The sequence below is a fragment of the Madurella fahalii genome (genome assembly GCF_045866475.1).
Source record: "Madurella fahalii IFM 68171 DNA, scaffold_1, whole genome shotgun sequence".
NCBI lineage: Eukaryota > Fungi > Ascomycota > Sordariomycetes > Sordariales > Madurella > Madurella fahalii.
Window position 1 is genome coordinate 5892095 of NW_027263971.1, and position 25220 is coordinate 5917314.

Here is a 25220-nt window from a genome sequence, read left to right on the forward strand (position 1 = left end):
CCCATTCTTTTTGTCGTGCGTCATACTTCTGGTATCTCGAGTCTCATATATCATGGCCAGGTCTGTCTGTCTATTCATTCATGCTACACCCCCCAGCATCTTGGCTGAGTCGAGTGAAGACAGCTAGTCACTGCGATAGTCATGACAACCCAAAGCAGAGTTCTCCTCTATGTTGTGCGTCGAGACCTTCGAGTCTCGGATCAGCCCATCTTCCATCACCTGGCAGGCTCGACGGACCATGGATTCTCCCATTTCCTCCCGGTATACATCTTCCCTGCTCAGCAACTCGACGTCTCAGGATTCATCAAAGACGGGAGCGCCAATCCGTATCCGGACGCGAGGAGCCGGCTGGGCCGTTATCCGAGATGCGGGCCGCACCGGGCAAAGTTTCTGGCGGAATGTGTCTGGGATCTCCAGCAGTCACTCGAGGCTCTCGGCTCCGGCCTACTAATACGCGTCGGGATGGTTGGCGATGTGACCCGGAGCCTGGCCGAGGGGCTGACGACCATAGGCCGCAAGGTGGCAGCCATCTGGATGACTAGCCACGAGGGCACCGAGGAGAACCACGACGAACGGGCGGTGGCTATGGTGTGCAATGACTTTGGTGCTGAGTTCAAGCTGTGGGAGGATGAGAAGTACCTGATTGACGAGTGAGTTCCCTGCGCCGAGGCTCTAGGTCTATCCATTGACACCCAAACTTGAAGTCGGGATGTCGGCCTCGAGGGTATTCAAGAGTTGCCCGATATCTTCACAACATACTGCAAATCTCAAGAACCGCTTCGCGATAAACCAAGGGGTGTTCTGCCAGCGCCAGCTAAAGGATCTTTGCCTCCCTTGCCGGATGGCATTCCAAACCAGATGGCACCGTTCACAATTCCCACGAGCACGGAAGAGCTCATTGAGGCAATGACCACGCCCGTAAAGAACTTCCTTCCGGTCATCCCCGACTTCCCGCAGAATGCTGTGTCAGCCCATCCCTTTAAGGGTGGCGAAGCGGCTGCACAAGCCAGACTGAGACATTTCCTTCAGTCGGGAGACATTGCCAACTATAGTGACACCCGCTGTGGTCTGGCTAAAATGGATTCCAGCGCCAAACTGTCTGCGTACCTGGCTCAAGGCTGCATAACTTCTCGGCAGGTCCACCGCTTCCTCCTCGGTTATGAAGACGGCACAGACGACACGCTGAAGGATGTCGCTGGGTACGGTAAGGGCCAGAATGAAGGAACTGAGGCTATGCGGACGGAGCTTTTGTGGCGGGACTATATGCGGCTTTGCCATCGGAAGTTCAAGGACAAGTTCTTCCGGCTCGAAGGATTCAGGGGAAGCGGTCACGGCAGCGGCGGGGGCAAGGAGGGGAAGCAGGAGAAGCCGAAGTGGAAGTCTCCCCTCCAGGAGCTGGCTCTGCCCGACCAGGACCCGGATCCTAGACGAGTCGCCGTAATTCTGGAGCGTTTCATGTCCGGAACAACTGGCATGGGCCTGATTGACGCCTCGCAACGCGAGTTGATGCACACGGGATACACGTCGAACCGCGCGCGCCAGAACGTAGCCTGCTTTTTGGCCAAGCATTTGGGCATCGACTGGCGGTACGGTGCCGAATGGTACGAGATGCTGCTCGTCGACTACGACGTCTCTTCCAACTGGGCCAACTGGCAGTACGTGGCCGGCGTGGGCAACGACCCGCGCAGCGGGATCCGCATCTTTAATCCTGTCAAACAGGCCGTGGAGTACGATAAGGATGGGCAGTATGTGCGGTCCTGGGTACCGGAGGTGAGCAAACTGGAGAGAATTGACAACGTCTTCCAAGCTTGGACGGCATCGGAAGAGAACATCAGAGCAGCCGGACTTGAGGGCAATATCATGGTGACGGACCCCGTTAAACGCATCGCGTTTACTATCGATGCCAAGCCAAGGACTCGCAAGCGTGGCAACGAGTTTCGAGGCCGACGAAGGAGCAGAAAGGACGATACGGCGGGCACTGTCAAGAGTCTGGTAACGGAGGAGGTTGCAGAAATCAGCCCATCTCCCGAGAAGGGAAACCGGGACTCTAAATCGTCGCCCGAGCAGAGCCCAGTTGTGACGGCGAGCCGTGACGCCGGCAGTACTGCATTGCGGAGCACCTCCCATTTTCTTGGGAGCATGGACGCGCAAAGCGACCAAAGCGGTGATAGACCCGGACGAGGGGGGCGCGGCTTCCGCGGTAGAGGTGCCCGAGGCCGGCAGGATTACTACTATTATCGTGGGGTCGGCGTGGTTTAAGAGGGTGGCCTTGCACCAGAAACAATCCCGTATCGTTTCGTAGCAGTCGTTGGTACCGGAAGCAGAATAACACCGGGAACCGTGTTGCAGAGACTCACACCCATTTCATGTTCGTAACTTCGTAAAATGCCCTCAAAGGTGCCGTCACCTCGACTCGGCAAAATCCAACACGTCTTCCAGCGACAAGACCTCGTATGGTCCGAGTCGCCATCCTAACCCATCATCCTTGTTCCCCGGCGTCCTGACAGCCGTGGCAATCATAAAGTCCGGGCCGATCGACCTCAAGCAGATATTCACGTCCTCGACCTTCCGCCCCCGAAACGTAATCTCGGTCTGTCTAATCACCTGCGCCGCCTGCCCAGTCTCGTCTTCGTCCGCAGGCACGTCCCAGCCGGCCGTAGGCGTCGGCGGGCGGAAATCGCGAAACTCGAGCTCCCGCAGCCACTCGGCCAGGAGGGCCTCGCCCGTGAGCTTGACATAGGCCTCACGCAGCGCCCACAGCGCGTAGAAGGCCCGCAGCTTGGCGTCGGCCAGCTGCTCCGCCGACGGCGGCGGGGGCTCCAGCCGCGGCATGGCGCTCAGGACCTGGTGCTTGAGGTAGCGCACCTCGCCGGGGCCGAACACGTCGGCGTGCATGTCGACGAACGCCGCCCACCCTTCGTTCCGCACCATGGCCTGGTCCCGCGCCCGCCGCTCCGACGTGCACACCACGTCGACGCCTACCTCTGCTTCTGCGTCTGCTGCTGCTGCTCCTGCTCTCCTTGCTCCTCCATCTCCTCCTCCACCGCCGCTACCGCTACCACCGCCAGCACGGTAGTTGGCCACGGCCACGAGCGCCACGACGCCCGCCTGGTGGCTCACGTTGAACGAGACGGGCTGGGTGCCGGTGGCGGGATCGATCCACACGGGCTTTGTGCGGGCGTCGCGGGTGATGGTGGTGGAGCGCCAGGGGGGCCTACTGGGGGCTAGTTTGGCGATGCAGTAGTGTTTGAGAAGGGAGGAGGCGAGGGACATTTTGGCGTCGCGGACGTGGAAGTAGCGGAGCACCGAGGTGCGCTCGGCTTCCGTGAGCAGCGCGAGGGCGCGCGATGCCTGGGCCTACCCCATCGGGCAAGTCGAGCCGGGTTAGGGGGGCTGTTTCCGGGGCCTGGAAAAGGGACGGGGAAATCGGGATGAGACGTGGTTTGAATGACTTACATGAGTTTCGAGGTGCTTGGTCTCGGTTGCTTCGGGGAACCAGGTGCGCGTGTCGAGGATCCATTGGACGATGGTCGGCTTTGAAGACATATTTCTCTGCGGGAGATTCTCGCGGTTTCGTTATCCACGGGATGATGCTCTCAATCGAACGATTTCCCGGTTGAGGTTGAGTTTCGGCGTGGTGCTCATCGGCTCATGCGCGCTTACTGCACGTTTGCTGAAACTGGAGGTGTGGGAACATCGGCTGAGGATTGACTCGGCTCTTCATGCGCTACCACTCGGGCATCGATTCCTACTCCTATTTAAGGGAGCTTGCAAAACCTGCTTTCTTTCCGGCGTCTTCCCTTTTCTCTTCTCATCGCTTTCCCTCTTGGGAACCCTGAGAGGGGACGATCATCTGCTCTTGTTTCTTGCCGTTGTCAGGCGCCATGTCTCCCATACCCAAAATGGCGTCCCTTGATCGGATCTGCATCCCTCCATCCGATCTCAGATAATGCCAAGAATAAGAGCCAAGACAATCTCTCAGCTCCGCTGACGGGGCGGACCAGCCGCATCTGAATTCCCGATCTCCGGATTCAAGCCGGGATTATCCCTTGGCATTGGACCGAACGGCCACAACCACCGACAATCCCGGCCCCCGACGTGTTGAGCGCCTAGAAAAACCCATCACATTTCCCGCGTTCCGCTTCCAGGCTGCAAATTGCTTTCCCGGTCTCTACCTCTCGCCGATAGCAACCTCATCGCAGTCCCATCAACCATCTCAAGCGTCGAGCGCACCGTTCCGCAGAGAAGGGGCGTTCCTCGATTCCGACTCTGGCTAGCCGTAGAAGTCGTCGAGTCGAGATGCCGCCCCGATGTACCGCGTCGAGCGTATCACACCACCCGCTCCGTTGGGTTCGGCCTCGCGCCTTAGAGTGCCGAGGCCAGGCCCGGCGTCGAAGCGGAAGCACCGCCCCGCCGTTGCAGACTCCCGCCGGAAGAGACCTTGAGCTTTTCCAGTTCGGTACTCCATGAGGCGGTCGTAGTTAGCCGTGGGGCGTCGTTGTCCAGTGTTTCCTCCATCCTTGATGTATCTTTTCGCTTGGAAATGCCGTATCATGTTCCTTCTTCTTTCAAAGGGAGGGACAGACAATCACCGCCACTCTCTCGCACCCATTGTAACAACATACGACGAAACAAATCTGGTGAGGCGTTGATTCTCCGCCGGAAGAGCGGCTGCACTGCGGCAAGGGCCTGAGGCGATGCGAGTCCGCTGGGCAGGTTTATTTTCTCTCGTGTTGTGCTGTGGTTGACCCGAGGATCGAAAGGCGGTGGTTGGTGTCGTACGGGGGACGCGACACTGCGGCGATTTGAAGCTTGAGAAAGAGACCGAGTCGATGTTGAGTTTGAGACACACCAAAGCCAGCCCTTCATAATGCCGAGAGTAGGGCAACGACCGGCCCGAACCTGACTTTGGCTCTGCCAAAACAAGGTGCAAGAGATGCATATAGGTGTAGTTAGGGCGGATGTTGGTGGCATTGTTACATTCTTGTTGCCCACCACTCCGCTCAAGGTGATGGTTTAGGGGTAACGGGTTAGGAACTTCAGAAAAAAATATTAAAAATCGCAAAGGATCACATTGAAAGTATAAAGTGAGAAAGAGTAAACGAGAAAAAAAGTTTAAAAGATAGCAAACACAACATGAGGTAGTAAATACGACCCGTTACTTCCACCCACTGTACATGCACTACGAGAAACACCTGACTACTCCTAACAGATGTGCATAGCCCTATGATGATCTATTGGCCGCATTTCTACTCTCAATGAAACACCTCAACCGTCTGAGACCACCTGTCGTTATCCCATACAGATCCACATGTCTGAGTGTAATGCAGTCCCGCACAACCAAGTTAACAAGTATTCCCTCAATTAAACGCTGGACAAAATCCTATATCGGCCGTTCTAAGCTGCCGAACGAGGAGCAGTCACTGAAAGCACAAACAGCTCATAAGGCTTACTCCCTTGCTCCCCCTCTGTCTTACTCAGGACCTCGCCTCCGAGGGACCCGTTTCCTCCCTCTTTTGACTCGTCTGTTCCGCTCGACTTCACCCCGTTCGGTTGCGCCTCCTCCTCGCCGCCGCTCTCCTTCGTCGCTTCCTTGATCACCTGCCCGGCAGCATCCACCTCAACAACCACGTCCATGGTATCAAGGCTCCCGTCCTCAGTGTACGCCCACATATCCTTCAGTTCGCCACGGATCAGGCCCGTGAGCCACAGAGACCCGGTCACGCCCGGGACCAGGTATAGTAGCGCCGGCTGGCCGTGGTTAAACACCAACAACGCCGTCAAGGTGGCCAACATGCCCGCGGCGTAACCGGCTACCGAAGCGTAGAAATACGGCTTGGGAAATGCCGTGGCAGCGATGGGCGAGGCCGCGTCCTTGACAGGAAACAGGCTCCCCAGCGGTGTGGTCCAGAAGCGGTTGCCCCACTGGCCGCGGGTTTCGACGTACGGGGCTTTGACGCGGCGGTACTGCGTGTCTTGAGTCTTCTGAGTCGTTTCTGTGGTACGGGAAGCAACTTCGGTGACGAGCGTGATGGGCTCGAGCTTGGTCTGTTTCTGGTAGTACCGGAACAGGTCGAAGCGAAGGGCGAGGCCCATGAGCATGCCTGGAACGACAATGTCACCCAGGCCGAGCATACTAACGCCAGAAGAGCCGTTAAAGACTAGCTTTATCGGCGCGTCAAGGTTTTTAGCTACCGTGATCATGTAAGGCCTAGTGTATTGTATTAGCCATTAAATAGCACTATCTTGAGGTAGAGGAGACTGACGTGTAGAAAACCATGACAATGTCATAGACGAAGAGGCCGGCAAGGACCATAGTCCCGATGGGAAACGATGTGGGGGTGAGCATCATAAACGAGGCATAGCACATGGCGACGCTGACAACGTTGGACAATGCAGGCCACCCAGTCAGATGGTAAGCCAGTGCCGTGCCAACAGCAACGGCAAACCGTATGAGATCGTTGAAGCGGAGCTTAAACTTGGCAAGGACTTTCCCATGCACAGCGAACCGAACTGTCCATCGCTCGTTGAGAAGGTGCCGCACCTCCCACCAGAACCGAGTCGAATCACGCAAGATGGCCGCGTTGGACAGAAATCCAGGGAAAGGTGTGGTTCTTGACGCAATGATAGTCTCTTCGCCTGTTTGTTGGTCGACGATGTATTGGCAGCGGCGGTCCGGGTCGATGTGGTGTACTTGGCCGTTACGATCTGCCCACATGCTTGGGAACACGACGCTCATGAGAATATCCAAGGCGTCTCCAGCGAGAGTAGCCAGGCCGGCAATGGCCACGAAGGACATGTAGCCCCGTAGGAGCTTGTTCAGCATGGTGGGGTCCTGGAGCCACTGAATCAAGTAATAGAGGCCGATCAGGACGACACCAAGCAGCATGGGAAACCATATGGCGTCGGAGAGGGTGAGTCCTTCCATGAACTTTTCCTCCTCGCGCCGCTTCTCGCCCTTTTTGAGCTTCGCCGGGGCGGCCGAGGGCGGTCGACGGAGCGAGCCATGAGAGCCTAGCCAGATGATGCCTAATGCGCTGAAGATGACAAGAAGAAACTGGGGCTCCAAGAGCCTGACCCAAGCGAATGCGACTGGCGTAACTGTCTGGTTCGAATCTGGGTTTGAAATTACTGGAACGTTGCCGGTGTCTGGCAAGGCGTCTTCTGAAGACATGTCCAAAGGAGAGGTGGCCTAGAATCAACAGGCCCGGGCCGTTCAGGTCGAGGGAATGCTAAGAGGCAGAAACTGTGGTGTTAGCATGGGTGTGACAAGTATTAATGCGACCGAAACTCATTCGGCATTGACGAGACTTGTCCGGAGAAGAATAGGCTCCGCAAAGAAAAGAGGGCAATAGCGAGTAGGTTCCGGGAGGGTCAAGTCCTTGCCTGTTGTGTCGTTGGTCCTCGTGTTACCTTATCGAAAAGGGAAAGCTGAAGTGTCCTGTAATTAGTGGTCGACGTTCTGTTCGAGGCGCTAGTGTAACGCGCACAGGGCGTCTAGTGGGGCTATGGTCCCTGCAGCGGCGTTTGTTTTGCTGTGCGTAACGTACCGGTGTACTGTACTGTACAATACATGCCTTACCTAAGGTACACCACCTTACGCGGACTTCCCAGCTCCGGGCATCTCTTTGACCATGGTCGATCCGTTGCGATAACCAGAAGACCCTGTCCTTTACATTTTCCGAAAAAGCAACTAGTTACATCGCATCTTCATTTATACAATGGCATCCGAACCCATGTCAGTAGACAGCTCGGCTTTGGATCCGCCCGTGCCGACTGACAGTGCTGCCGACGAGCCAAAGTACGGCGGATATTCGCGATTCGAGCTGGAGCTTGAGGTCGGCACAAACTCTCCCCTTCATCCGAATGGTCGCGCAGCTAACAGTTGGACAGTTTGTTCAGTCTCTCGCAAACCCGCAGTACCTCAACTATCTCGCCTCGCGCAAGTTCCTTACGAACCCCGCCTTCATTGCCTACCTTGATTATCTACAGTATTGGACGCGCCCACCCTACCTAAAGTACTTGACATACCCCACTGCGACGCTCAAGATGCTCCAACTCCTACAGCAGGAAAGGTTCCGCCAGGAAATTATCAGCCCAGATATCGCGCAGGGATTGATCGTGGAAGGAATGAAAGCTGCGGTGGAGTGGCATCGTGAGGGTTGAGAGGTGACGCGGTTCGCGCTGATGAAGCGAATGATGGGGACAACCACACCCCAAGTTTTGCCACGCTGCTTGCGGCCTGTCGCGTCGCCATAGTCGGCAACGGGTAGGATCCATACAAGGCAACTCCCAAACTCCCAAACGCAGCAAGCCGGAGCCTGCAGCGAGTACTCTACCCTTCAAGGGCAAGAGAAGAGTCAGACAGCGGAGAGACACCGGGCAAAGATGTCACACCTGCAAGGCCTGGAGAGGTCCGAGGTATATGCATATGTTAGATTACGCAAAATCGCTGAATAACAACCAGACAACACCCAGACCCAAACTCCTTGCAATGACCCCAGCGTGCGCCCTCCAACCGGACTAGACGAAGCAACCATCGCCGTCAATTTTCTCTCCACCGATCTCCGCAGGTCATACACTGTCATACCGGATCAGCTACCGCAGCCACCAAATCAAACTGGACTGGCAAGACTTACTTTGTAGAATGTAGTCATGGGCTCGTCCGCACTTCTAATCTGCACCTGGAAGAAAGCCGCCTCGTTCCCGTCGCAATTAGCTCGGGGGCACTGCACGCGGCCCTTTTGTGCATTATCCCAGGCGCCGGGACCGCCAAAGACATCCTCCTTCTCCTTGCGCGGGAAGTTCTTGCGCGAGTAGAGCGGCGTGCTAATGGCATGCTCGTACGGGCAGGTGCGGCACTCGAGCCGGTTGCCACCCGTGTCCATGCGGGAGAGAATCAAGAGGTTCGCGCAGTTAGGGCAGACTGAGACAAGGTTAGTCGAGCGGCATAGGGAAGGTTTGGGGATGACGGCTGGCTTACAGAGGATCGGCATGTTGTCTGGTTCTGAGTGAGGTCGTTGATGTTCTCTATTGGGGCTTCGAAGAAAAATGAGTCTTCCAACGAGGACTCAAGATGAAAGACTGATTGATTGAATAGACCGGCGACCTCGGTTTGCTAAACTAAAGCCCTCTATGTCGTTCGCCTGTTTTCTCTGTTTTTACCAGGACGTTCTTTCTAAAATAAATGACCGTTTGGCTGGAATAGAAAGGCACTGGTTGACATTGATTCAGAGGTTAGACACTGTCTCTTTCACACGCAAATTCTCCAGTCGAACGATTATACAAGAGTCTGTCTTAGCGGAAAGTGGGGCAACGTAGTATGGTGGGGCAGGCAAACGGGGACAAGGTCCCAGACTCAAACTCAAGATGTGTAGATAGGCCTTTGATACCGCGGCGATGAAGGCCTTGGGAGAAGATATGGGTAGCACAAGGCTGTTGTCAACCCTCTGCACACTTAGGACTCTTGAATACTTATTTTCTTTGATACCATGCGGAAACGCCGAAATCGCCTGGTGACAAGCCCCGGTTACCGGGTACAGTACTGTACCACAAGGGGACCCTGTGGGTCCTGACCTCCCATTAGCGCACTGGCGGGGTCGCTGGATGTGCCTGGCGTCAACGGCAACCACACTGCCACCTCCTGGCAGGGCTGCGGTTCCGCCTTCTCAGGCCTAAACTTGACGCGCACTTGAGTATCACTGTGGGAGTCAACATTCATATTTCACGCCATCAATAGATATCAGAGTTTCCGGTCAACTCGCCCTGTCGTTCTCCAACTTCGAGCCCGAGACGTCTACCGATACCCCTCGCTCCCTAACCGCATCGAGTTGCGCTCCCTCCCCCCTTGGAGACAACCACCCAAAACACTAGTTGAACCCAGCAGCACATACCACAATCATGGCCAGCCGCACAGCAAACCAAGAAGAACACGAGGTTTGCCCCGCCCCCTCTCCCACCAGCATTTCTCCCCATAGCCCCCTAACATCCGGCACGCCACACAGGGCGCCTCGACGCGCGAGCTCCTGATCGAAGCCTGCCGGCGCAACAACACGGACCTGCTGACCGAGATCCTCTCGTCGCCGCCGCTCGCCGACAACGAGGAGGCGGCCGCGGACCTGCTCAACAACACCACGACGGTGCTGGGCAACCACCTGTACCACGAGGCGGCCTCGCGGGGCAACTACGAGGTCATCGACCTGCTGCTGGACCAGCCCGGCTTCGAGTGCGACCCCGTCAGCCGCGCCGAGGGCGACACGCCGCTGCACTCGGCGATCCGCTGGATCAACTCGGAGCCCCCGGCGCAGCGCGAGTTCGGCAACGCCCTCGTCGAGATGATGCTCGAGGCCGGGTCGAACCCGCGCGTCAAGAACAAGGGCGGCCTCACCCCGCTGCAGCTGGTCGACCCGCGGAACGAAGGGCTGAGGGAGCTGATCCGGAAGCACGAGTACGCGACGCTGAACGCCGGGGATTTTGTCGGCGCCGACGAGGTGAAGGGCGCCAAGGGCCTGTTGGCCAAGGCGAAAAGCGGGGCGCAAGGGGATAGGGACGAGGATGATGATGATAATGATGATAACGCCGAGTTTAGCGGGAGCGACGATGAAGAAAGGGCTGAGTGGGAGAGGAGGAGGCAGGCGAGGAGGGGGTGAGTTTGAGGGTGGTTGGGCCGTAATGGTGTATGTAGACGCTAGACGAGGGATACCAGGCGGAGCAGTGGGCTTGTCTGTACGCTGCCTCCGATGGCGGGGATGATGGCGACATCTCTGGCGCTACAGAAGTGCTGGATGATATGCCGAGCTGCGAACTCGGGACAGTTAGACTTCCTCCGTCGATGTCACCAGTTCCCTGCGTGAGTTGGTTGCCAGCATGCCCCGATACCTGGCTTGTCGAGAGCAGGTATTGATTCGGGATAAGGAATGAGCTTACATTACGCCATTCCAAAACCCACTGAGCGTTCGAACTGCTCAGTTTTAGGCCTGCTAAATCCGATACCGTCTTGAGAGAATCTATACCCATCGATCTGCCAACGCTTTCCCCGCGCCACGGCTAACAAACTTGCGCCATCCCGCCAGCCATACGACGTCTTTTGCCCCGTAGTGCACCCATGCCACTGCCTGGTTTCTGTCTGTTTTCAATAACGCAAGCGAGAAAGAGAGGCACGCCTCCATTCTAGCATTATCCGCCAGCAGATTTACAGTCTGGACAAACCGAGGTGGCGCAGCGTGGTTGTGGAAGCGGTACTAGGCTGGATGATCACGCAAGAATCGTTCAACGTACCCAGTCCCGAATGACTGGAACCACATGGCCAGCCTCAATTTTGGGATGGGACAAATGGGTCCAGAGTCTCGCAGGATCCCCACATCCCCTGCTGTTTTCCGATAGGGCGGCTGTAATTATATTGCCCTTGCACGTCATCGACCACAATAGCACATCTACCTCCAAGGGGCAGCCAGAACTACGCCTGTGCTGAAACACAGGTAACGATTATACCAACATTGACCCGCGTTATCTATCAACTCGAGACAAGAACGAGCCCTTATAAAACACTAAGTCAAATGGCAGCTTGCCGTCCCTGTTCCCTCGCTGGGAGTTGTCGTGCCTGAAATTGAGCAACTCAATTCAGGACATGTCGTCTTTGCTCACCCCCTAGACTTGCCTCCCATCCTCATGTGGATTATCTTCCCCCCCCTTTCCCTTTCCTTCTGTCCCCGATCCGAACGAACCCTTCCATAAGCCACCGGACTCGGTCATTGTCCCATATATATGAGTCTCACATTGCCAGTTATGCGAAATACTGCCCCATTTTACTTCAAGAGGTATCATTGTGAAGATCCGATGCGGTGCGAAATTTAAAAGCAGCAACTCCCCGTCGATCAAGTCTCCGTCTTATCTGAACCGTGCCCGGCAGCGGCCCATAACCTCTCCTTGGCAGACAAGCTCGGCGCTGAATTCTGAGCCATCGAGGGTGAGGTATATGTCAAAGTAGACACGGTAGAAGGTGCCCTGCGGTGTGTCCATCCGCTCGAAATCCTTCTCCAGGTTCTTGCGAGACAGATCTGACGTGAGTGTGACCACTTCCTTGATTCCTGTCCAACCGTGTCAGCAGCAGATTCTGGTCAGGCTCATAATGTGCAGTAACTTACTGGGATCTTTGGTGTACTCGGGGCAGACGTCGTCATCGCAGGCGTACAGGATATCCTCGTACATGAGCGTAGCGCCGGGGGCGACCTGACGGAAGAACGAGACCTTGACCGGCTCGCCAATCTTAACCTTTTGGCCCTTCTGAACGAAGATCTGGCGAGTGAACTTGCAGCGGTCCTTGCCGTCAAGCGACGGCACACGATACGCCTCGGGGTGGTAGCCCTCCTTGAAGGGTTGTAGCGTAGCCATGAGGTAGTGGCGACGGGCTACGCGGTGGGTAATGACTCTCTCAGTAATACCGGCCGTGACAGCGCCCTTGACGATAGCGGCCACGGAATCCATCGGCCGGACGACCTTAGACTGGAACTGCGGCGGCACATGTAGCTTGATCTGTTGGAAGAGATATTCCGAGGCTCCGAAACCACCGACGACGAGGATGTTCTGGAGGGTGCGGTTTTGCGCCTGGATGGCAATAATTTGGTTCCTGACGAGCTCCAGGATGCGGTTGACGACAGGCTCGAAGCACTGCAGAATCTCCTCGTTGGTGAAGGTCATGTAGCCCTCTTCTATACCAGCTTCGGGGAACTCGGCCTCGATACCGACATCCACAGCCCACTTCTGACCGTTATTCCGGAAGTCGGCCTTGATCCGGTTTTCAAAGTCCATGATGCATTTGGCATAGACGCGTCCGGCAGTCTTGGATCCGTCGGGCAGCTTCATCTTGCGAATCTTTGTCCGTAGGATATTGCTGAAATTCCGGTTCAGCGCGGTCGAGCCGCACGAGTCGCCGGACCCTGCTGTGCACTCGGCAACGGTGAAGGGGTTCTCGTCTTCGACTTCGTATGCGATTAGATCGACAGTGCCGCCGCCACAGTCGACGATGAGCACGGCATCGTGCACCTTGAGGTTCAGCAGACCAGTCTTGGAGCAGAAGAGCGCGGCGGCCTCGGGTTCGCTGACCAGCGTCAGACGGTTGTCGTTCTCGTCGCGGAGGAAGCCGGCCTGGATAGCCGCGGCTCTGGTGGCGGCCTTGCCGGCATCGTTCCAAATGGCTGGGACAGTTAAGTAATAGCGGATGTTCCTCTCTTCGCGGTTAAACACCTCGCCAAGCGTCTTCTGGAGGGCTGCCCGCATAGCTTGGCGGAGCTTGAAGAGGTAGTCGGCGGCCACGTCGATCTCCGACTTGCCCGGCGGTAGCGGCGGCAGATTGATGGGGTCAATGTATGTATTGCCCGACAGCATCAACTGGAGCTTGAACCATTCTACCTTCTGCACGCCCGGCTTGGGATATCCCGTCGGCGCAAGCGCATCGGCGATATCGGGGCCCCAGCCAACGACTTTTTGGTATTGGTCATAATAGAGCACAGTGGGGATCTAACAAGAGGCGAGCGTTAGGACTTTGGATCCCAAGCGCAAATGCATGGGGGGTCGGCGGTGATGGCGGAGCGATTAGTGCCGCGCGCAGACACTCACCTTTTGCTTTGTGTATGAGCCCGCGCCAGGCCATTCGGTAATGATGTCTTCCTTTGCCTCATTGTTCGTCGCAAAGGCAAACGCTACGCCAGAAAAGGTGGTGCCCTACGGAATTGCCCATTGTCAGGATAATGTTCTTACTGCCCAAGGGAGGGGTATCACCTACAAAGTCAATGCCGACAATCAGCTGCGCCTTACTCCGGCTATTGCCCTCGACCTCGGCTGCGGCATTGCGCGCGTAGGCCATGGGGCCGGCAGCTTGCGGCGGCGGTGGCGGGTAGCCGGTAGGGCCAGCGTATCCCGGGGGCCCGCCAGGAACCGGAGGAGGACCACCGCCCATGACGGGTGGTGGATACCCAGCGACCGGAGGGGCCCCGGTGTTGATAGGCGGCGGACCCCCAACCATTTGCGACGGTGGGGTACGAGTCGGGCCTTGGTTTGTGAGGGGGCTGGTGCGGCCAACGACGCCGGGAGGGCCTGGCGGGTAGTTCGTCGCTGAGTAGCTGGGCGGCCGTGGACCAGTGCCTGGATGATTCATTTGGAGGCTCGGTTGGGACGGGCTGGATGCACTCGACGGGGAGGGGCCCGGGCGCGAAGGGAAGAGCGGTGGTATTTGAGGGGCTCCCGGAGGCGGGGTTTGACTCTGGGCCACGCTGGGACTCGTAGCGTTGCCGGTGGGAGGCTGGATGGCGGCGCTCGATCTGCGTTTACCGAAGCCTAAGCCTTTTAGGCGAGAGTTCAAAGAACTCATAAGGGGAGGGCCAGGACAATTAGAGTATTAAAGGGAACGAGGTCGGTCGGGAAAGGAGGGGTGCGAGCGAGGGTCGGCAGGCGGGCTGTGGGCGGCGGGCTGGATGACCCAAGAAGGACTTGGAAGCTGAATCGGGGCAGGGAGGGGAAAATTAGGTGCTTCCTAACGGGGGTAGGACTTCTCGTTGCAGCGGGTGGGTTCGCGGCTGGGGTGAAGGAGGGGCGCTCGCTAGGTCGATGTGGGCGCGGGTTCGTACTGCGTGTTTGGGGAACCTTGCGGTACCCAGGTCAAAGGACTGGGGGGAGGGGGCCAGGAACTGGTGTGGCTGAAGTCCTTTGCATTGCCAGCTCACACAGAGCTTGGTGAGAGGGGATGTAAGGCTGAGCTTGCTCGTCTGCAGCGTTACCCTGCGCGGGAGTTGGTGTTCCTCAGCACCCAGAGATAGCACCTAAAAACAAGAAGAGACGTGCACAGATTGACCGCGGCAATGATAATCGGCCACTCCTGAGAATGCTGAGCGCAAGAGAGCTACCATCGAGAGTGTGTGGTTTATAAAAAGAAGCCACTTCGCCCGAGGTGGTGCCTTCTCTCGAGGTGTCCACCTGCGTCCTACTGGCCATTAACTACTGTACCTTCGTACACCTGCAAATTGGGCCCACTCCTTGGGCTACAAGCGCAGGGACGGCACTAGGGTCGTTCGTGACCAGACAAAAACAGCACCTTACGGACATTGTATCTTTCTGAGTATTAGGACAGCATAGGATCTTTCCATTACCTTCCCTTCTCTGTGCGAACAAGCCCATGATGTTCCGTTGATGAGATGCTTTGCCAGAGACAGTTGGATTTCAGGCACTCCCAAGGGAGGGGTCAGCAGCCGGGGTCGGTGCCCCGGGACTTGGGTGAGACAAACGGGTCTCCAACGAACGGCGACAACCACTCGCCCACGTCTCGACAGGGGCCCATTTCCGGTGCGGCGACTGGATTCCGGCAAAGGATCGTTGTGTCTGGTACAATAGAGAGGCCAAGCCTGCCCAGTATCGCCTTTGATATCTCTTCGCGCCTGATGGAACGTTTCAGCACTGGGACGCTGACGGTAATCAATCAACAGCTCGCAGATATTCTAATGATTCTTGGTGGGGGCGATCACGAAACTGCGCCCTCGATCACCATAATACTGCGAGGGGCAAGCTCCTCAGGCCGACCTGCAGTGGGGGCGGTGGCCCTGGTCGGCCTCTGATGCCTGAAAGCCGAGCGTCGCGGGTGCGGGTGCAGGTGCCTGACCTAACCCCGAATGGGACATGTGATGGTAGGACCTTCGTAGGACTTGGGACACCGTGCCGTCTACGTGTATCGAGGTGTGGCTGGGGTTCGAGGCGCTGTGCTGCATGGCCCCCCGGGACCTTTGCTTGCCGCGGCCTCCAGCCAATGAACGGGTCCCAGTTCCTGCATTTATGATTGGACAGTTAGCACCCCACGGCGGAAAGTTGCTCCTCCCTCTGTCAGCCGCAAGTCTGCTCCTGTTCCACAACTTCAGCAATTCGCACTACGCCAACTTCGTCCGAATTATCTGAAGTGGGTAAGGTAGTTTCGGTCCAGCAACGGTCCTTTCAACATCGAACCATGAGACGCAGTTCCCGTCTCGCGTCAGATTAGCAACCTATGAGCCTGGCGGGACGAACATTGGCAACTCCCCGTTTTTGTTTGATAGTCAGTTTCTGACCTTGTAAAAACAAAACCGCTATAAGAACCCTGTACCGCTGCCTTCAATGCGATGCCCATCAAAACGAGCAGCGTAGGTGGCAACAGTGCTCAAATCCCTGGCGACTGCCAAGACGAAAAGGAACCCACTGGTTTATTTTTCTAAGACGGACGCAGCTGCTTGCTGGGAAACTTAAGAATGCTTCCGTTCATCCTGCGATGAGCCGCATCTGCATACCATATCATTCAGTGATCTCTGCACACCACTGGCACCTACCGAACTCGCCCGGCCATCCACAGTGTGACCGTAAGTTTGACTAGTATGATGGATGGTGACATTTCGGAGTCGCCAGCGGCACAGTCCGTCGTTCTGCGTATTAGCAGCTTTCTTGCTTCTTGGCAAAGCGGCAACTGTTTATTACACGTGGGAATGGGTTGCATTCTCCTCTATGCGTTGGAAACCTGATAACGCTTACGGCCTGAGAGCTTTGATGCATCGGCGTTCCACTTGAGGATCGCCAACTCCTCCCGCCGTTTCGAGTGCTACACCACTCACGATTGGCCCGTCCCAATTCATGAGGAGCCTTGCGATGACGTTCTGACTCGCTCGTTCTTGATGAGGAGCGTGAAAAGGAGCTGCAAGAATATGGCGACCGCCTCACTGCTCCGTGCAGCCCGAGGGGTCGGACGCTTAGAAGTCCTTAGGCATCTCCCTGTCCCACACTACTAGCATCTACAAGCGGTTGATCAAACCTTTACCCTTTGCAGTTTGTCGGGTTATACGACCGCGTTACTCTCTCATCTCTACGAACGGTCGTGTCATTAGCTGCTCGGTCCAATTCAACATCCCGTTGTTCCCTGGACTGCAGTCCAGAACAGGCTGATCACAAAACTCTTCAGCACAGATGCCATGAATTACCAACTATACATGGCGTAACCTCTGCATCTATGGTCGCATTGGATTATGGCACCACGGCATGGTAATACTAGGGAGCTATCTGCTCATCAGGCAGAGCGTGCTGATGTCGTGTTTTCATTGCCCGCTCTTGCGAACATCCCATGCTTCGCTCTCAGCGGAGAGAGGTTTTTGGTGTGGATAACCTAGATTATCCGGGCCCAGACAAAGTCCCGAGTATGTCAGGCCGGTTAGATCATGGCGAATATTCGATCGAGCAGAAAGTACAGTAGGAAGTTATCGAGTTCACTCGCACACGGCAACACCCGCGGGAGTTTATGTTGGCTGCGGCCGAACGGCTAGTGACGTGCACTTCCTTTCTGGAATGACGAGTGTCCTACATGATAGATAATAACAATCTTCGTATCTCGAACCCTTGATATCAAACCCGAGTGTGTGTTGCAGTGCGTATTGATCGCGTATGACGACGTCTTATCGAAGGACTTTGCATGCCGGTTAGCTTAACTACAAAGTTGTGATCGATACCCGAAGCTGGTATTGTACCTGACTGCATTTTAAGCTGTCAGGGGCATTGATTGTGCGCTAAGGCTAGCCGTATCGTTCATTGGTTACTGACTGCCCCAGAGCTGCGAGGCGGGGATCGCAACATTCTTTCGGTGCTGCAGCGCGGGATCAAAGCCCATTCGTTGGATCTTACAGGCGCTACCAGTAACCAGGTTTCTCAACACGCGCCCCCTGGGTCGGAGAGATTGCCTTCAATGCATGGGGTTTAACGAGTCGCGCTCTGCCCAGTTTTACTACCTGATTATCAAAAGATTGCGAGAAGGCCATTGACTTATCTCGGGCTCTGTGATACTCCCCTCTTTGTGGGATTGGAAACCAATACGCATGAGCGAGATTTGGCGTTGTTCTTGACCGCAGATCTGCAGCCTTCGCAACGCCCCACCTCACATATTTGTATTTGGCAGTATCCGTCCCATCAAAGCTTGATCCTCATCGACTCTTTCTATTATCGCTCTATTATCGACCTTATATATTTAGGCCCGTTCTCTCTAAAGCCCGGTTGGTGGTAGCACAGTGTTCTCCGCCGCAGAATACAGTCCAGAGCCCCCCGAGACGATCCGACGCTTTGCCCAGCTGGCGCCGAGCTAGCATATTTCGCCGACTGTACCATCAGGGCAATTCGCTACGCCATTTCGCATCATCCCGGCGTCTGGCGTAGTGAAGGTTAATATCAAAGGGTCCAGCCACCCCGAAATCGCAACCAAAGCTGCAACTCGTCAATGACTTCATTGAGCGACTCTCCACATACGGGCCGTTTTCACTTGGCTGGCAGACAAAGACGACCCCAGAAAACCCCGCGGTCCACCCAGCCAGCCTATCATACCCCGCTCCCGCAGCTGTCCCTCCAGCAGCCTCCAAAACGTCATCCCCAGAGCTTCCAGGCGCCTTGCGGCGCGGCTTTAACAGCTCACCAGCTGCTGGTAATCGGAAAGCAAATCCGCGCGGCTACCCCGGTCATTCCTCGTTCAACAGGTTTCACGTGTGCTCCTTGGCCTTCCTAATCTTCGCCCTTGTAAGTCTGCGTCCAAGCTATCTGCAGACTAGGTAGTTCGTCTTGCGCGTTACTAACACCCCGCATTGGGTTGGTGGTGCCGCCAACTGCCCCTCCATCCGCGCCGCCAACACCTTGTTCTGGCCGCATCCTTATAAACTAACGTAGCCATCTCCGTCTCAGGTTCTCCAATTCTTTCTGCCTGGTTCGAAACTCTATTTTTCTCCAGCATTGAATATTCCTTTATATCCCCAAACCAGCCAATCTCCCGGAGCAACGGCTACCAACAACCTCTCCATCTGCGAAAATCCGCTACCCTTCGCAACTAACCCGCCCGTCTCGAAACCGCTCGCCATGTCTCTTGCAGCCGAGGCAAAGAGTATTGTCGCTCAATTCGAGTACACGGACGAGGATGTCAACAAGGGGGTCAAGGAGTTCCTCCGCCAGATGGGTGGGTGCCGAATTTGAGAGAGCCACCGAGCCTTTGAACTCTGCTAACGGGTCCCCAAGCGGAGGGTCTGGAAAAGGATGGAACTAGTCTGAGCCAGATCCCTACATACGTCACTGCGGTACCTAATGGCACCGAGAAGGTCGGTTCAAAAATATGCGCTCCAGCCAGGCCGCCCGATGTCCTGCTAACGCTCTTCGTACAGGGTCTGTACATGGCTGTCGATCTTGGCGGGACAAACTTCCGCGTCTGCTCAATCAAGCTCAATGGTGACACTACCTTCAACCTTGCCTACAGCAAAGTTGCGATCCCTAGAGAGCTCATGGTCGCAAAGACAGCGCAAGAGCTGTTTGCTTTCTTGGCCCTTGAAGTCAAAAAGTTCCTTGAGAAGCACCATGGAGACCACTTCGAGCGGCACGTCAGGCGCCGCATGACCATGAGTTCGCCCGATGGCTACAGGGACGAGCACGCCTTCCGCATGGGATTCACGTTCAGCTTCCCGGTCAAGCAGATTGGAATCAACAAGGGCACTCTCATACGATGGACAAAGGGCTTTGACATTCCTGATGCGGTCGGCAAGGACGTTTGCGCGCTCCTTCAAGACGAGATTGACAAGCTCCACCTTCCCGTCAAAGTGGCCGCTCTCGTCAACGACACCGTAGGAACTCTTATGGCACGCTCATACACCGCCCCAGGCACTCACGGCACCACGTTGGGTGCCATTTTTGGCACCGGCACGAACGGCGCCTATGTCGAGAAGCTGTCCAAGCTCAAAAAGCCCTTGGAAGGCGAGTACGACAGCTCTACAGGTGAGATGGTCATCAACACCGAATGGGGCTCGTTCGACAACCAGCTCAACGTCCTGCCCAACACGCCGTGGGACATTGCGTTGGACAAGCAGAGCACGAACCCCGGCATCCAGATGTACGAGAAACGCGTCTCGGGAATGTTTCTCGGCGAAATTCTGCGGTTGGTGGTTGTCGACCTCTTGAAGAACCCCAACATCTCTTTCTTCAAGGATGAAAACTCATCGTCGAATGACTGGGTCTCAACGACCAACATCGCGGAAACGTCAAGCCTCTATAAGCAATGGGGTCTCGACACTGCCATCATGTCGGTCGCAGCGGCGGACAACACTCCCGAGCTCTCCACTCTCCGCCAGGCGCTCGAGTCGGACCTGCAGGTCTACGCGCCGGCCTATGACGACGCCCAGGCGTTCAAGGAAATTGCTAATGCTATCGGCCGGCGCGCTGCCCGGCTCTCGGCCGTCGCCATCGCCGCCATTGTCTTGCAGTCGGGCAAGTTGGACAATCCGGAGTTCAAGGACGAGCCCATCGACATTGGCGTCGACGGCAGTCTCGTAGAGCACTATCCGTACTTCCGGGATATGATTTACGAGGCGCTGCGCATCGTCGACGGCGTTGGTGAGGAAGGGGCGAAGCGGATCCGTATCGGGATTGCAAAGGATGGGTCCGGGGTTGGCGCTGCTCTCATCGCGCTCGTTGCTGCGGGCATGGAGAAGAGCTCGGGCGCGGCGGATTACATTGGCGAGATACGCTCGACGGCCAAGGAGGACGAGGTCAAAGCTGCTCCCGACAATGGCGAGGTGGCTACGAAAGATTAGGCGTCTTGGTCGTGGCCTATCGCCGTGGAGAAGAGCGTCGAGAAATGTTGTTTTACCATGTGAGAGGAGTTTCTGAACGGAGGGATCATTTGCCTCGAAAGAGTATATCCGCTGGCGTTGCTATATCGCCGCCAGCGGACAGCGATGCGTGTATGACTTATACTGGGGTTGTTTGGCGTGAGGGCTGGGACTGGCTGTTGCTGATCTTGTGGCATCTCATTGACCCGTGTCAGATCTTTTTGAGGGGCTTTAAGATCCGATATGTCGCCGGCGACTTGGGAGCAGGATCATCCTGTACTTACTTACTATGCCTCCCACGAGCTAGTTAGCGTCACTGCTGGGCAACCGGCTAGAGTTGCGAGTTGGCCTGGATCAGGGGTCGTTTGAGAGAGCGCAGAGTGATATACTCCATTTCTCGTTCTGTAAGGTATTCTGTATCCACAGTATCATGCTCACTTGATCCAACGGTTCTACACCCTCGTCCAGACAATGGTCTCGTGACCATGAACGTCAACTCATCACAGTAGCCAACCATGTCTCTCCAATCAATTCCCAAACGCTGCAGAAGGGTAAGCCCTCTCCTTCTTCTTCCTCGCTGTCGAGCTGCTCCTTGAGCTAGCACTCGAGCCCGGTCCGCTGGGGGCTGAGAGGTGAGGGCTCCGGCCGACCATATCGGCTGGGAGGTCATTCCACTCTGTCTCGGGGCGCGTGTTTTGGAAGGAGAGGGAGCTGGTGGACGATGAAGGGTTTGTTGCTGCCGGCTGCCGGCGGGGAGGGCCATTGCTGATACCATTGGCGTCGGCTGGTGGTAGCGACGGCGGCGGAGTAACCCCTACTGGGGATGGAGACGGGGACGGTGATGTTGAGGGCACAGCCATGGGTGCGAGGTTGACGGCTGCTGCTACGACACCGCCGCCGGCGCCGGCTCCGGCTGTCGTCGTGCTTGGGGGGCTCTGCATCGATGATGATGATGATGGTGATGGTGGTGCTGGCCCGCGCGTGGAAAGTAATGAGCTCGGTGTCGCAGTCCCAATCTCCCGCCGCACCACCCAGGCCGTGTCGGGCCGCAGCTTGAAGTAGTACCCCTTTACCGGTTCGCGGCCGTGGCGCGCAAAACCCCGCGCTTGGTACCACTTGAGCCCGTCTTCGTTCTCGGTCCACACGTGCGCGTAGATTGTCCGCGCGTCAATGTTTGACCCTGCGGCGGGGAGGAGCGCGGCGCTCGCGATGATGTGGTCGAGCGCAGCGGCGGCGAGGCCCAGAGAGCGGTACGGGGAGAGCAACGCGAGGGATTGGATGTAGATCGCGTGGTAGGGCGCGTTGAGCGATACCGGGTCTAGTTTCTGACTGTGCGCCGGCAGTGAGGCCCAAGGTAACGGCTGCCCCTGCGCGTCGACAAAGGGGTTCTGCTCGAGGCGGCAGATCAAGCCGCCAATGACCTTTGGGGTGTCGGTGTCCGAGTCTTGCCACAGGATGGCCCGCGAGAAGAGGCCTGCGGCGAGCGGGTCGAGGGCTTTGGCGTAAAAAGAGTCTGGATATGCTACCGGAAGCAGAAGGGAGTTGATCCGCCGTAGCGCTGGGATGTGCTGTTCTGCGAGCGGAACGATGCTCGCGCCGGAAGGGAGAGAAGGCACTGGGGGGAGGACAGGGATACCGTTCGGCGGAAGGGTGACGGGTATTACAACAGCTGGAACTGAGGCCGACGAAGGAGGCTGCCTTGGAGGTTCGGCGGTTGGTGGAAGCGGCGGTGCGGGAGGAGGAGGAGGAGGAGGAGGCGATGTAGTCAACTTGGTTGCGGCGCTGTCATCTGTTGGTGGGGCACCCGATGGAGGGGCAGCGTAGGCGGGTTGAGATCGCGGTTGGAAGAAGGAGCGGATCGAGGGTTGCTGCGCGCGCGGCATCTTAATGCTCCGGCGGTACTCTTTTCTATCATTATCTGATATGTCGTACGTTGGGTATCTGATGTCGCGTGTCGAGATGCGCACTCATTTAGCGGACGCCGTGTGGATCTGGAGGTCATACATTCCGCGCCAGGGGGTCCCGGCTCCGGAGCTCAAAACGGATCTGAGGCGGCGGCCCAGGCCCTGGCGGCGGAAATGAACCCCCACATCACCTACACTAACCCCCCCAGAAGCTGTTCCATGGCATGGTTGGGCATTGGGCAGACGGGCGATTTCCGGAATGACGCCAACCTCTCCTTCTCGCTGACCCACCAGGCGGGTGCTGGCACTGCTGGCAACCTGTATTGCGACCGGACCAGCCACCTCTCCCGGCAAAATGGCTCCCTTGAAGCGATGCACACCGCCTTTTTTGTCCGGCAGAATCCAGGCCCGTGTCCAGGTTCAGTGAGTCGGGGAGGTTCTGACAAAGGAAAGGCATCATTCCGACTGAAGGCGATATCGCGTAATCTCTAGAAGTCGTGCTTCGGTTTGGGCGCTTAGACAGTCTAGGATGCAAGTTGATATCACCGGTATGTGGGCATTGGCAGTTGATGGGCGACATTGTAGGTACATGCCGAATACCCCGTCAGATCTGCAGGCGGTCATCTGTCATTCAGGGACTTTTTTTCGCCCGTGCTCGCCGTCGGTTCCCACTGTCCAGTGCATCAACCCCCCCTAACAAAAACGCGGTTAGCGGTCCGAGACAACATTTTCCATTTGCAAGTCATGCCGTGTGGCTAGGCAGCTTCGCGATCACACCCAACCTTCAGGGCGAGAAACGGCGACCATCAATTGCAAACCTGCGGCGCTGCGAGTCCTTTTTTTCGGGTACCGCAGAGCGCAGCATCTACCAAGTTTCCGATCCTCACTTACTTCTCTCGATTGCTTCGTTGCTCTTCGGGCTGGGCCTGCTCCGGGAGCAGCTGTGCGACCCGATGCTGAGCCGCTGACCAAAAAATTCGGCTGCGGTTCAATCAAGGTTGGCTGGGTGCTGGGCTCGCATCGAGACACAACCACCACCTCACGAGACCACCAGCCTTCTTTTACCTACCCTTCAGCCTCCAGTTCGCAAACGCCGCCATCAGCATGTCCGACATAACAGAGGTGACAGGCAAGGCCGGCGTCATCGTCGCCCCCGCAGATGCACACCCCATGGACAAGCTTGTGAGCCGGCAATCTCTCGCTTCGCACTCCGTGTGCTGCCTCCTCCCGAGGTTTGCTGACAATTCATTTTGCTATCGCAGGCCCATGGTGTTCTCGACGATCTGTTATACAACATCGTCCACGATCTTCTGATCAAGGTGCACCAGGATGAGAAGATTGCCCGCGCGAACACGGCTGCGATCAAGGTTGAGAAGCTCGCCATGAATACCGTAAACGGCGCATCAACAGACCCCCCGCCCGAGTTGGAAGTTGAGACAGAGGCGGCGATATACAAGGACGGAAAAGTTACCCTCAAGGGCAACCCGCTGAAGACGACCAAAGAAATACTCTGCCCGCGATGCCACCTCCCGCGGTTGCTGCACCCGACAGACGGGAAAGGCGCAAAGAAGCCCGACCCAGGCGTCATTTACTGCAAGAAGCACCCCTACATAGACAAGCCTGGTTACGACATATACGGCCAGACGTGGGTTGCCCCCGGGCCGGGACGCGGGAAGAAGAAAAAGGACATGGAGAAGAAGCTGGACCCCAACGACCCGAGCTCTCCAGCGCCGGGCACCGAAGGGAGCGCCAAGGACCGGCCGCCAAACGTGCTCAGCTTCCCCAGCGCGACGTGCTCAAAGTGCAAGAGATGCATCCTGGTGACGCGATTGAACAACCACATGGGCTCGTGCATCGGAAATAGTGGGCGTAACGCCAGCAGGGCGGCAGCGCAAAAGATCAGCAACGGGAGCAACGCAGGCAGCCAAAACAATGACAACACGCCGCCCGGCAGCCAGAAGGGCACTCCGCTGCCAGGGAGCCGTGCTGGCAGCCCCAGGAAACGGGACGGCGACGAGTTCGATGAGGATGCGGACGAGTCTGATCCCACTAACCCCAAGAAGAAGAAACTCAAGCCAACCTCCCTCAACAAGAAGGTGGTCCTCAAGGCAAAAAGCCCTGCGGCGACCATCAAGAAGGAGAAAACCAAAGGCAGTTCAATGCTCAATGTAGAGCAGAAGGTGGATGGTGACGACGCGAAGTCGTCGACAGTGCAGGTTGCGCCCAAGAAGGCCACCCCCAAGGGACCCTCGACGGCCAAGAAGATCAAGCTCGGGCCGGCAAAGCCGCCACTGCCCTCTCCGGCTGGTAAAAAGGCCAAGAGGGACCGCGATATGGAAAGCGAGTCGTCCGGCACCTTGTCCTCGCCGCCTCGCTAAAATCTGCGTGGGTAGGGAGGTTTCAGCGGTCATCGACAATCTTACCTTTGAAAGGACGGGGGGAGGGGCGAGCACCGGGGCGGTTCCCGCTCCCAGGGCTACATTATGCTTTCTTTGAAGAAATTGCATTGGTGAGGGGTTATGGCTTGAGTTTTTTTGCATTGCTGGTGGTGGGCTGGCGGGCGGCGTTATCTGCATTTCCGCTCATGAAACCCAGGGTACGCATGATAATGCAGCTCCTATGAATACGAAAGAGTCAACCACAGCGAAGGAGAATGCGGCGGAGGGGTGGGGGAGAACGAGCGTGTTTTCCA

At 56.8% G+C, this 25220-nt stretch overlaps 10 protein-coding genes across 10 annotated transcripts; 5 read left to right on the top strand and 5 right to left on the bottom strand.

The window, feature by feature from the left end:
* Positions 1 to 141: 141 nt before the first annotated feature.
* On the top strand, positions 142 to 2259 carry MFIFM68171_01802 (Cryptochrome DASH; the record flags this gene model as incomplete). Its single annotated transcript, XM_071057224.1, has 2 exons — positions 142 to 650; positions 705 to 2259. The coding sequence occupies 2 exons, from the start codon at positions 142 to 144 to the stop codon at positions 2257 to 2259; spliced, it is 2064 nt and encodes a 687-aa protein (XP_070913325.1).
* Positions 2260 to 2403: 144 nt separating this feature from the next.
* On the bottom strand, positions 2404 to 3546 carry MFIFM68171_01803 (holo-[acyl-carrier-protein] synthase; the record flags this gene model as incomplete). The annotated part of the gene is made up of 2 exons (XM_071057225.1): positions 2404 to 3351; positions 3457 to 3546. 2 exons carry the CDS (start codon positions 3544 to 3546, stop codon positions 2404 to 2406), a joined length of 1038 nt encoding a protein of 345 aa, XP_070913326.1.
* Positions 3547 to 5397: 1851 nt separating this feature from the next.
* MFIFM68171_01804 (Signal peptide peptidase) lies at positions 5398 to 7174 on the bottom strand (the record flags this gene model as incomplete). Its single annotated transcript, XM_071057226.1, has 2 exons — positions 5398 to 6211; positions 6267 to 7174. 2 exons carry the CDS (start codon positions 7172 to 7174, stop codon positions 5398 to 5400), a joined length of 1722 nt encoding a protein of 573 aa, XP_070913327.1.
* A 547-nt stretch (positions 7175 to 7721) lies between these two features.
* Positions 7722 to 8166, top strand: soh1 (Mediator of RNA polymerase II transcription subunit 31; the record flags this gene model as incomplete). Its single annotated transcript, XM_071057227.1, has 2 exons — positions 7722 to 7838; positions 7894 to 8166. The coding sequence occupies 2 exons, from the start codon at positions 7722 to 7724 to the stop codon at positions 8164 to 8166; spliced, it is 390 nt and encodes a 129-aa protein (XP_070913328.1).
* A 379-nt stretch (positions 8167 to 8545) lies between these two features.
* On the bottom strand, positions 8546 to 8996 carry RPC11 (RNA polymerase III C11 subunit; the record flags this gene model as incomplete). The annotated part of the gene is made up of 3 exons (XM_071057228.1): positions 8546 to 8581; positions 8640 to 8926; positions 8984 to 8996. 3 exons carry the CDS (start codon positions 8994 to 8996, stop codon positions 8546 to 8548), a joined length of 336 nt encoding a protein of 111 aa, XP_070913329.1.
* A 904-nt stretch (positions 8997 to 9900) lies between these two features.
* Positions 9901 to 10649, top strand: MFIFM68171_01807 (Ankyrin repeat protein; the record flags this gene model as incomplete). The annotated part of the gene is made up of 2 exons (XM_071057229.1): positions 9901 to 9936; positions 10005 to 10649. 2 exons carry the CDS (start codon positions 9901 to 9903, stop codon positions 10647 to 10649), a joined length of 681 nt encoding a protein of 226 aa, XP_070913330.1.
* Positions 10650 to 11886: 1237 nt separating this feature from the next.
* MFIFM68171_01808 (Actin-like ATPase domain-containing protein) lies at positions 11887 to 14365 on the bottom strand (the record flags this gene model as incomplete). Its single annotated transcript, XM_071057230.1, has 4 exons — positions 11887 to 12086; positions 12144 to 13515; positions 13615 to 13719; positions 13781 to 14365. The coding sequence occupies 4 exons, from the start codon at positions 14363 to 14365 to the stop codon at positions 11887 to 11889; spliced, it is 2262 nt and encodes a 753-aa protein (XP_070913331.1).
* Positions 14366 to 18888: 4523 nt separating this feature from the next.
* On the top strand, positions 18889 to 20606 carry GLK1 (glucokinase; the record flags this gene model as incomplete). Its single annotated transcript, XM_071057231.1, has 3 exons — positions 18889 to 18985; positions 19045 to 19124; positions 19188 to 20606. The coding sequence occupies 3 exons, from the start codon at positions 18889 to 18891 to the stop codon at positions 20604 to 20606; spliced, it is 1596 nt and encodes a 531-aa protein (XP_070913332.1).
* Positions 20607 to 21151: 545 nt separating this feature from the next.
* Positions 21152 to 22507, bottom strand: MFIFM68171_01810 (N-acetyltransferase domain-containing protein; the record flags this gene model as incomplete). Its single annotated transcript, XM_071057232.1, has 1 exon — positions 21152 to 22507. One exon carries the CDS (start codon positions 22505 to 22507, stop codon positions 21152 to 21154), a length of 1356 nt encoding a protein of 451 aa, XP_070913333.1.
* Positions 22508 to 23632: 1125 nt separating this feature from the next.
* MFIFM68171_01811 (Transcriptional activator) lies at positions 23633 to 24906 on the top strand (the record flags this gene model as incomplete). The annotated part of the gene is made up of 2 exons (XM_071057233.1): positions 23633 to 23710; positions 23791 to 24906. 2 exons carry the CDS (start codon positions 23633 to 23635, stop codon positions 24904 to 24906), a joined length of 1194 nt encoding a protein of 397 aa, XP_070913334.1.
* Positions 24907 to 25220: the final 314 nt, after the last annotated feature.